General features: G+C 42.1%; 1 protein-coding gene across 1 annotated transcript; it reads right to left on the bottom strand.

Annotated features, from left to right (window-relative positions):
- Positions 1 to 4,494: 4,494 nt before the first annotated feature.
- DYNLRB1 (dynein light chain roadblock-type 1) lies at positions 4,495 to 11,924 on the bottom strand. Its single transcript, XM_033914583.1, has 4 exons — positions 11,785 to 11,924; positions 8,781 to 8,856; positions 7,498 to 7,665; positions 4,495 to 6,433 (listed from the first exon to the last, which is right to left on the bottom strand). The coding sequence occupies exons 1-4, from the start codon at positions 11,785 to 11,787 to the stop codon at positions 6,390 to 6,392; spliced, it is 291 nt and encodes a 96-aa protein (XP_033770474.1). The 5' UTR covers positions 11,788 to 11,924; the 3' UTR covers positions 4,495 to 6,389.

Here is an 11,924-nt window from a genome sequence, read left to right on the forward strand (position 1 = left end):
CTACGTTTTAGCTTAATTTAGACACTTGTGTAATATATTTACTGGGTCGAGCCCATCTTCACGGTGGCCAATCCAACTCACAAGTACCTGCCAAAAAAACCCAAATGATATGCTCTTCCCCTATAGTATGTTTGATGTTTAATTAGATCATATTCAAAAGATCACATATATAACTTTTTAGGTGATGAGATAGAATCATTTGATCAGCAATTTTTGGCAATCATCATTTTCTGGAATAATGAAAATATAATTCTTTTTTTAATCATCTGAATACCCTCTTTTCTTCTAGTAAAAAAAACCAAATAGTAGCAGCATTCCATGCCACCGATCTAGGTCAAGCAGTGGTTCCTCCATGTCTTTTATGGACTTTTCCTCCAGGAATTTGTCCAAACTTTTTTTTTTTTTTTAATCAGCTACATTAACTGCTCTTACCACATCCTCTGGCAACCCTTTCCAGAGCTTAACTATTCTTACAGTGAAAAAAAAAAGTTTCCTCCTATTGGTTTTAAAAGTATTTCCCTGTAACTTCATTGAGTGTCTCCTAGTCTTGTAATTTTTGACGGAATTAAAAATCGATCCACTTGTACCCGTTCTACTCCACTCAGGATTTTGTAGACTTCAATCATATCTCCCCTCAGCTTCCTCTTTTCCAAGCTGAGGAGCCCTAACCTTTATAGGCTTTCCTCATATGAGAGGAGTTCCATCCCCTTTACCATCTTGGTCACTCTTCTTTGAACCTTTTCTAGTGCCACTATATCTTTCTTGAGATAAGGAGACCAGAATTGAACACAATACTCCAGATGAGGTTGCACCATGGAGCAATACAGGGGCATTATAATATTCTTAATCTTATTAACCATCCCTTTTTTTAATAATTCCTAGCATCCCATTTGCTTTTTTGGCCGCCACTACCCATTGGGCAGAAGGTTTCATGGTATTGTCTAGTGACACCCAGATCCCTTTCTTGGGCGCTAACCCCCAAGGTGGACCCTAGCATCCGGTAACTGTGATTCAGGTTATTCTTCCCAATGTACATCACTTTGCATTTGTCCACATTAAATTCCATCTGCCATTTGGACGCCCAGTCTTCCAGTTTCCTAAGGTTCGCCTTCAATTGTTCACAATCCGCATGCGTTTTAACAACTTTGAATAGTTTAGTGTCATCTGTAAATTTAATCACCTCACTCGTCGTTCCAATTTCCAGATCATTTATAAATTAAATAGCACCGGTCCCAATACAGACCCCTGTGGCACTCCATTTACTCTCCTCCATTGAGAAAAAATGACCATTTAACCCTACCCTGTGTTTTCTATCTGATAACCAATTCCTAATCCACAACTGAACTTTGCCATATATCCCATGACACTTTAATTTTCTCAGGAGCCTCTCATGAGGAACTTTGTCAGAAGCTTTCTGAAAATCTAGATACACTACATCAACTGGCTCACCTTTATCCACATGTTTATTCACACCTTAAAAGTCAAGCAAATGGGTGAGGCAAGATCTTCCTTGGCTGAACCCATGCTGACTCCGTCTCATTAAACCATGTCTGTCTACGTGTTCCACAATTTTATTTTTTATAATTGTTTCTACCATTTTGCCCGGCACTGAAGTGAGGCTTACCGGTCTATAATTTCCTGGATCTCCCCTGGAGCCCTTTTTAAAAATTGCCGTAACATGGGTCTTAATCATAATAAACATATGGACATTATAGTGATATAGGGGTTTTAATTCACACAGTCATTCATTTCACTATCACTTGGCAGAAGATATATGATGGTGGAGAGCTGTCATTATTAGCCATTTATGGTGGCAATAGCTTGTAAACCCACTGCCAGAAAAACTAAGTAGACAGAATTGGAGGAGAGCGGATGTGGTCCCTATTCATAAAAGTGGTCACAGGGATGAAGCAGGAAACTACAGGCCGGTGAGCCTCACTTCAGTTGTTGGAAAAATAATGGAAGTGTTGCTGAAAGAAAGGATAGTGTATTTCCTTGAATCTAATGGGTTACAGGATCCGAGGCAACATGGCTTTACAAAAGGTAAATCGTGCCAAACGAACCTGATTGAATTTTTTGATTGGGTGACCAGAGAGCTGGATCAAGGACATATGCTAGATGTAATTTACTTGGATTTCAGCAAAGCCTTTGATACAGTTCCTCATAGGAGGCTGTTGAACAAACTTGAAGGGCTGAAGTTAGGACCCAAAGTGGTGAACTGGGTCAGAAACTGGCTGTCGGACAGACGCCAGAGGGTGGTGGTTAATGGAAGTCGCTTGAAGGAAGGAAAGGTGACTAGTGGAGTCCCTCAGGGTTCGGTGCTGGGGCCAATCCTGTTCAATATGTATGTAAGTGACATTGCTGAAGGGTTAGAAGGAAAAGTGTGCCTTTTTGCAGATGATACCAAGATTTGTAACAGAGTAGACACCGAAGAGGGAGTGGAGAATATGAAAAAGGATCTGCAAAAGTTAGAGGAATGGTCTAATGCCTGGCAACTAAAATTCAATGCAAAGAAATGCAGAGTAATGCATTTGGGGATTAATAATAGGAAGGAACCGTATATGCTGGGAGGAGAGAAGCTGATATGCAAGACGGGGAGAGGGACCTTGGGGTGATAGTGTCCGAAGATCTAAAGGCGAAAAAACAGTGTGACAAGGCAGTGGCTGCTGCCAGAAGGATTCTGGGCTGTATAAAGAGAGGCGTAGTCAGTAGAAGGAAGAAGGTGTTGATGCCCCTGTACAGGTCATTGGTGAGGCCCCACTTGGAGTATTGTGTTCAGTTTTGGAGACCGTATCTGGCGAAAGACGTAAGAAGACTTGAGGCGGTCCAGAGGAGGGCGACGAAAATGATAGGAGGCTTGCGCCAGAAGACGTATGAGGAGAGACTGGAAGCCCTGAATATGTATACCCTAGAGGAAAGGAGAGACAGGGGAGATATGATTCAGACGTTCAAATACTTAAAGGGTATTAACGTAGAACAAAATCTTTTCCAGAGAAAGGAAAATGGTAAAACCAGAGGACATAATTTGAGGTTGAGGGGTGGTAGATTCAGGGGCAATGTTAGGAAATTCTACTTTACGGAGAGGGTGGTGGATGCCTGGAATGCGCTCCCGAGAGAGGTGGTGGAGAGTAAAACTGTGACTGAGTTCAAAGAAGCGTGGGATGAACACAGAAGATTTAGAATCAGAAAATAATATTAAATATTGAACTAAGGCCAGTTACTGGGCAGACTTGCACGGTCTGCGTCTGTGTATGGCCGTTTGGTGGAGGATGGGCAGGGGAGGGCTTCAATGGCTGGGAGGGTGTAGATGGGCTGGAGTAAGTCTTAATAGAGATTTTGGCGGTTGGAACCCAAGCACAGTACCGGGGAAAGCTTTGGATTCTCGCCCAGAAATAGCTAAGAAGAAAAAAAAAAAAAAAATTTAAAGTGAATCAGGTTGGGCAGACTGGATGGACCATTCGGGTCTTTATCTGCCGTCATCTACTATGTTAGAATTGCAAGCCTGCAACTTTTACTATTTCAGAAGTGTTGGCTAATCATATAACTGACTGAATATTTCAAATGTAGGAGTAATCAAGGTAGGATTTTAGTGTTAGGCAAATGTTATTTATTGCCAGAAGTTTCACTGCTGAAAACAAAAATCAGCTATAAAAGGAACATAAAGAAAAAAAAGCTGGAACAAACTTATGGGTAGAAGCATCCCTGTTTCATCCGCTATAATAAAACTCAGCACGCATGCACACTTCAAAGTCTGTGCGTCTGTGATCTGTGCTTTCATGCCGCACATGCGCAGTGCCTGCCTCAGTTGATTTCCTGCCCCAATCTTTGACGCCAGCTGACTTTCTGCCTTCTGCCACTGCTGGGATGCTTCTTTTCACCCCTGGACCAGCAGCAGCAGTAGCTGCGGGCCATTTGCCAGGCCGGCCCACTTTGATAATGCTGGACAGGAAGCAGGGAAGGGAGAAGGGGTACTACTGGACAGGGGGGAGGTAAAAGTAAGGGAGAAGGGCTACCGCTGGACAGGGGGTGCAGGGAAGGGGTGCTGCTGGACAGGGGGGAGGTAAAAGGAAGGAAGAAGGGCTACTGCTGGACAGGGGGAGCAAGGAAGGGGTGCTGCTGGACAGGGGGAGGTTAAAGTAAGGAAGAAGGGCTACTGTTGGACAGGGGGAGCAGGGAAGGGGTGCTGCTGGAAAGGGGGGAGATAAAAGGAAGGAAGAAGGGCTACTACTGGACAGGGGGAGCAGGGAAGGGGTGCTGCTGGACAGGGGGGAGGTAAAAGTAAGGAAGGACTACTGCTGGATAGGGGAAGCAGGGAAGGGGTGCTGCTGGATAGGGAGGAGAGACAGAAAGAAAGACAGACAGATGGGGGGGCAGGGAGAGAGAAAGAAAGACAAGACATACAGAAAGAAATGCATGCCTAAGTCTACACATTTATTCTAGCACCCGTTAATGTAACGGGCTAAAAAACTAGTGTAGAAATAAAGAAGAAAAAAATAAGTTGTAAGCGAGACCTTTTTATTGGACTAAATATCTGCAAGAAGCGTTCCAGAGTTATCCTTTCTTCATCAGATCAGTAAAGAAAACAAAGCTGCTGTTGGCATTAGTTTGGACAGAGGTGATGAGATAGTAACAGGTCACAATCTGATAATAGAGACATTAGCTTTCTGAAGCATTAAGTAATGACAGAGGTCCCAGTAGTTTCCCGTTCAGTTAATACATGGTAATACCTTTAAAAACTGTAGCCTCTGCTCATTCTCCATCTTAGCTGCAAACACATGTTAAAAAGTGCAAAGGTAACAGTCAATAGGCCCCTTTGAATCAATTTAGTCCTTTTATTGTAAGTTTAAGGGCTTGATCTTCCTGTGAAAAATATTCACTTTCTGCGCTCTTTCCGTTTTTCTCTGTAAAATCCAGAAAACCCTCACTTGGCCAAACTCTGCTTCTAATGCAAACAAAATCCTTGGCTGTATGGTAGCAAAAGAAACCTTAAAAACAGATATGAGATTTAGAAAACAATGCAAGGGCTTACTCTTCCATCAGTTTTTCTCAGTTTAGTCCTGGATTACCTCATTGCCAGTCAGATTTTCGGGATATCCACAATGAATATGCATGAACTATTTGCATATAGTGTTTGCAAATCAAATTTATGCATATTCATTGTAGATATCCTGAAACCCTGCGTGGCAAGAGGTTACTCCAGGACTGAGTTGAAAATGTTTTATTTTCAAGTAGAAGAAAAAACAAAAATATATATATTATATATACCCCCCACCCAAACAAAAAGGATAGTTTAAAAGCCAGTGAATCTGGGTATTCACAGCTACTTAAAGCAACATTACATATTGTACATGGTTACTTTGGAAATTCCAATAATGTCTTTTTCACACTTTTAAAAGTCAATCTTAGTATCAATTTGTGCTTATTACAGTATACCCCTGAAGTTCACGGGGGTTGTGTTTCAGGAGCACCTGTGAGCTTCGAAAAACCGTGATTATTAGATGCAGAGATCAGAGGCGGGAGAGGGCTGCAGGGGCGGTGGCTCGCTGCTTTTTTTTAAACTTGGATTTCGCCGGAGGTGCCAATCTGCTCTGCCTCCTGCCGTCTTGTGCTTTCGGGACTTTCTCTGGAGCCATTGTAGTCTTCCAATTTAATTTTTTTTAAAAATTTTGCTTTGCCCAAAACTAATGCTACTGTGAATAAAAACATGCACGGAAAACCCCGCAAACTCACAACTGCGACTTCACGGGGGTATACTGTATTCACATCCTCTTACTGGGGAATCAGCAAGTTTCACAAACCAAATCGCACATGACTGGGCTGGTTCATGCTGCAGGTGATGTCATTTGTGACTTTACTGTCTCTGGTGAGTAGGAAATACACCACTGCATCATCGGGGAACTGCTTGCAGAAAATCTCTTAAAAAGATACCTATTCTCTGCTTAAAAAGTGTAAAATCATATATTGAAAGTACTGGATATAATAAGGAAAATAAGAGACCAAGCCAGACCTGCTGTTCTGAGATAAATATCAAAGGCCAAGATCTGGATAAAACTCTCTCAAGACCATATAAGCAATAACATTTAGCATGATTATTTTTCTCTCATGTAATTCTACAATTTCTATGATATTTAAATGTGGAAGCTTGAAGTGACATAATCCAGTTACTCAGGCCGATCTATTCTCAGAATGTTGATTGTAAGGGATGAAACAGGTTTTGTTGCTCTTCCACCAGGCATTTTGTCCTGAAGAAAATCAATTCTTATAAATGTTTAAAAAATGTGTGCTATGTCTTAATACATTACTAAAGTGGCACAATGTCATTAACAAGGACTTTGATGATTATGCTAAAAAAACAAGCTGAACAGGACTGATCGGAACTGCAGGACATCTTATTCCGTGGGGTTCTGAATGACAATCAAGAAATAGTCTTTATCTAGAAAAGAAAAAAAATATTATCTACAGCAACATAATCATGCCATTTAGATAATGTGCTCTAAATGCAAGGATTTCAAGAACTTTTGAATTTTATCCAGCTTCCCAAATTTAACCCTTTCATATCGCCAACAGTAACCAAACATGAAGATTTATTGTGGATAGCATGAAAAAAAAAAAAACAAACCCTAAGATTCGTTTTGGTCACCAAAAGTTTCATAGATAGTTGATATGCCCATAGGCAACTGCTCCCTGGCTTTGACAATTAACATCAAATAAAAGCCAAGAGGAAAGGGTGAATGGCTATAATCCACACAGGATGGCAGATGTAGCTCTCGCTGTCTTCTTAGGCAAGCTGGATGGACCATAAAGGTCTTTATCTGCTGTCATTTACTGGGTTACCATATCCAATTCACTTAACAGCAACTGGTGCTTCTTAACTCCCTCCTCTCTAGTCCGACTCCTAAATTGCCCTTTCTTTATTATAATTAACACATTTTCATTCAATGGGAAGGGCTTATTTGCACCTTCTATCACGAAGACATCCCGTTTTTTAATTATAATTTTCCAAGTTCATTCATCCTATATTCATGCTTTCCAAGTGGTGGCACGATACTTGCGAGTTCTGTCCAAGGTCAGCACACTGAAGAAAAAATTAAATTTACCACCCAGGGAATGAGGAACGAAGCTTATCAAAGGAGGGGAGAGTCCATGAAGCATGAGACTTCCCAAACTGTAGGTTACAAACCAAAATGGGTCACGAGCTGGGAGGGCACTTCACAGGACACCATTGTCCTGTGCTGTCTAGGGGTCATGCAGTTTGAAGTCATGGCCAGAGAAGGACCAGTGAGCACTGCTTTAGGAAAAAACATTAAAAAATAGGGTACAGCCATTGGACCCTATTTACTAAAGTGCAGTAAGATTTTACAGCTACCATGCATTAACTGCAAAACCTCCTCACAGTTTCCCACAGAGAAAGAAAAGAAATGCATTACTGCTCCAAGATCTAAATGTACATGTTACATACACAGCTTTATTTGCTTGGCCTAAAGCTTAAATCCTTACCCGGAGCAACCATGATTTCATTTTTCTTGGAGCGTATGCGCAGGAATGTGAGATCATTCTGAGGATCAATATCGCGAACCGTGACTCGTGCTTTTATCATCAAACTGTGTATTAGACCTGCATACTGAACTGTCGTACAATTGTCCATAGTGCTTTTGATGGGAATACCTGTACAATTGAAAACACATCTGTTCTAGTGCAAAGTAAGAAACAGCGAGATAAAGCAGAAGAGTCAAGGGATGGGAGAGGGTTTTTGATGCTGAGCTGCATACACACTAATGGTTAGTGAAATGCCGCGAGAACCTAGGGAACCCTGGGATTCTCACTGCATTTCCTTGTAACTCTGGCCAAGTCACTTGACCCTCCACTGTCCCAGGTACAAAATAAGGACCTGTATGCTTTGATTGTAACCACAGAAAGGGGGTATATTAAATTCCATCCCCTATCATCTAGGTAGAGCAGATGGGCCAAATTTTGCTTGATCTCTTATCTTCTTCCTTTGGCGCTTTGAAACGCACATGACTTACTGTGAGATCACGACTAGCAACTTAACCTTTCTGCATTCAATTAGTCCATTTCCAGCAGCTGCTGCTTAATAGAACCGCAGCTTGTAAGGAATTCAAAATACAATGTGCAAATTTGTGCACTAAATGCAACAACTCTTTCACATCCTACAGAACCCCTCTATTATTCACTTAAGAATTTGTTATCCATAATTCCAGTAAGACATGTCGTTTGGCTCAAAGAGTAAGCACCCAGTTAACTTTTATGCTGACAATTTAGTTTTATGTTCAGCTAGGACATAATCTGAAGGAGATGGAATCTCAGGTAAAACAACTATTTGATAACTATCTCGTAACTGGTCACTTCCGTATAAACTGCAATGTTTCTGAACCAAAGGTTATGCCAGCCAGCTGGAAGGGCCACCGCTCACCTTTTATCAGCTTTTCATTTTAATTTAGGAGGTTCAACTTTTTCCATTAAAAATTAAATTTGCAATTTAGGATTTCTTTTACATCATAACTTTTGACATTGGATGCAAGTGAAAGATAATTCTATAATCGAGGTGCATGCGTAAATAATATTGATAGATTTTTCAGGATTGCCATGATTTCAGGCATATCCTCAAGGTAACATGCAAATAACTTCTACGTTCCACATAAGCCACATTCAGAACAGATTCAAAGCCCATTTTTTTTGGCACTGAAGAAGTGTCAGGGGAAAGCTACAGCTTGCTTTGCACCGCTCTTTGCTGAGCCTGGTGATAGAGATAACTGTACAACCTTCGGCATTGACAATGATAATCCCTTGCACTCCTTTCTGGCTCTGGATCCGCTTTAGTGTTTCTTCTACCTCCGCCTGCAAGAGGAAAAGACAGGAGCAAGTAACTTTATTCTTCATCTTCAGATATACAACACACAAGAATCTCCCTGCAACAAACTAAGGGGATGACAGAATAAATTGCATTACGCCTATATGGGAATTTTCAAAACATACGATGTCCAAAAAACAGCATAAATTGGCACTTGAACGGTTTTCTTGCCAAAACGTCCAAGCACCAATTTGTGAAGCCGACTTTCTGGAAGTCTTGCTAGGTTTCTTAGCCACTGTGCATCTAAAATTCGAGGGAGTTTGTTAGATGTGTATTATGGGCAGGCTTTGGGCGTGCTTAGCACTTGGCTGTCTTGTGGTGATAATTGAACATTTCCCAAGACGGAACTTAAGATGTCCAGTAGAGAATGACATGGTGACAAAATTCATCACCGTTCCCGTCCCTGCGGATAACCGCGGGAAATAATCCCATGTCATTTTCTAGTGTCTATTTCAACCTCGGTCTTTCTACACCAGCATTCTTCAAAGCAAAGCTTGCGGGTCAGTGGTTGTGCCCAATTATACTCTGATTCTTCCCTCTCTCTTTAAAGAATGACATGAGTTGACTGCTCAACAGTTACAACGGGTCCTGAAGAACATTCAGAAGGTGTCACCCAATATTACTCACTGGGAAATGCAATTGAAAATTATTCTTAGACTTTACATTCCACCGGAACGTGCAGCCCGGATGGGGATTACTGCGTCACATTCTTGCCCGAAATGCAATCAGGCTCACGCATCTTTGAGTCACATGTTTTGGGCCTGCCCCACAATCCAACGGTCTTGGAGACATCTGGGCCTATATACCACATCGCTTTGGGGACGGCAATGGCTTCCGCAACCGAGGGCGTTATTTGGATTTTATAATATAGCCTCGCCCAAACCCAGGGGAATGTCAGCATTTATCTCCAGAGCCCTTTTGATGGGAAAAAAAGCCATCCTCACCAAGAGGCTCTCCCGTGATCCCCCGTCAGATGCACAATGGAGATCCCCAATGATAGTGCATGCAACACTGGAGAGACGCATGGTGGGAGACTTGACTCTTGGCCCGGGTCGCAAATTTTGTCAGGTGTGGGAGCACTTCTGGCAGGACCTCACACCGTGTGCTCGCAGTAGACTTTTGAATCTTTAAGATTTTATTCCCACTCTCAGCTGTTGGACTGGTCATGGATTCTTGGGGGGGGGGGATGGGAGGGGAACTGATTATATTGCTGAAAATGTTATTTCCTGAATGGTACTACTGTTTGTATTTGCTTCTTACTGCTGGAATAATAAAAATCATTTAAACATAAAGAATGACATGAAGATGGTTTCCCGCGGTTATCCGCGGGTTGGGAACGGTGATGAATTTTGTCACTGTGTCATTCTCATGTCCAGAACCTGTTTTAAAAGCACCAAGTTCAAAAAAGGAACCTAAACTGACCAGATTACCACTTAGGGATTAAGTAATGATCCCCCCCTCGCTCCCCCAGTGGTCACTGACCCCCCTCCCACCCCCACATAGTTCTGAATAAAACAGTACATACCTGTCTCTAGATCAACAGCACCTGGAATGGGAAAACCTAGTAGGTGACTGGAGTAACCTGATGGGTGGTGTAGTAAACCACAGAGAAAGGGATCCAGACCCATATCCCACTCTAACCATTACATTTATGGTGGAAAGTGTGAGGCCTACTATTCTGCGACAGAGGTGCCACCTGCAGTCATAAGAGCTATAGGGATGGTAGACAGGTGGGTACAGTAGATTTTGGAGGGCTCACCATATATTATTAAGGGGGTTATGTTGAGATGTACATTTGGCACCCTTTATGTGAAGTCCACTGCTGACATGTCTGTGTGGCCAGTTCATTACAATTCTGGCCGCTCCTATGTCCAAATGGTCTGAATTTGGATGTTTTGAACTTGGATATTGTGGTGGTCGAAAATGTTTAACAAAGTTAGGCATCCATAAGGTTGGATGTTCTGACAGCCAAGATGTCCAAATTAAAAAAAAAAAAAAAAATTTGGATGTCTAGCAGTTTTGAAAATGGATGTTTCCACGCCCCAACTTTTGGACGTCTTGAGGGAAGCGTTTAAAGTCAGACTTAAGACACTTTATCAAAAATGCCTTGCTAATATAACTTATTACCTCTGATTTTAGTGCAGATATTTGAGAGTTAAAGTTACTTTCAATGTAGTAGATGTTTTGGCATAGAAAAAGTGCTAATGATCTGTATAAGAGTTACTTTGATACAGGAATGTGCACGAAAAATTCACACTTCAGGGAATGATGTAGAGTTTCTGTGCTAAACCACCAATAAAAGTTTTAACTTCGGTGGAAAATAATAAATAATCAGCCACCAATGCTCCAAGAGCCTCTTGCATTTTATGAAGTATTTCTCTCTTACATTTTGACTGGAATAATTCATTCCCCTTCTTCACTGAGTTTGACTCTTGGCCTCTCTCTTCCTCTGCCCTAACACTAGGGGAGATCTAACTTAGCTTTTAGCTGACGAGACCCCAATTTTAGCTTCTGAAAATGTATGTTCTGGGGTGACCAAGTCCATTTCTTCCTCTTCTCAATTATTTAAAGTCATCTGCTGTATTAATAAAGGTGTGTGTGGGGGGGGGGGGAGGTCCTTTTACAAATCAAATGTGACAAAAGCTTGTTCAATTCCTCTGGGTTTCATTGCATTTGCTGCAAGGGAATTACTAGGATTTCCTAGAGAAGCTTAACTAGATTTGTTTGCCATATCTAATGAATGCTCTAAGATTTGTTAATGTTGCTAGAGGAGATCAGAAGGCGTGGCCTAATGCTAGTGCTTTGGCTCAGCACCCTGAGGTTGTGGGATCAAGTCACCAAAGCCTCCGTTGCCCACCGTCTGAGCCTGCTGCCACTCGCTTGCAAACGCAGGAGAGAGAGAAAGCCGAGCTCACCATGATCCAGACACTGCGGCAGACGACAGATCCCAGCCCTTCCGCTTCACCCTAGCCTCGATCTGGTGCTGCACATGCGCACCGCCTCTCCCTAGCCTCGATCTGGCGCCCCAATGACTTCCGTAGACCGGGGGCCGTTT

Source organism: Geotrypetes seraphini, chromosome 11 (assembly GCF_902459505.1).
Source record: "Geotrypetes seraphini chromosome 11, aGeoSer1.1, whole genome shotgun sequence".
Classification (NCBI taxonomy): Eukaryota; Metazoa; Chordata; class Amphibia; order Gymnophiona; family Dermophiidae; genus Geotrypetes; species Geotrypetes seraphini.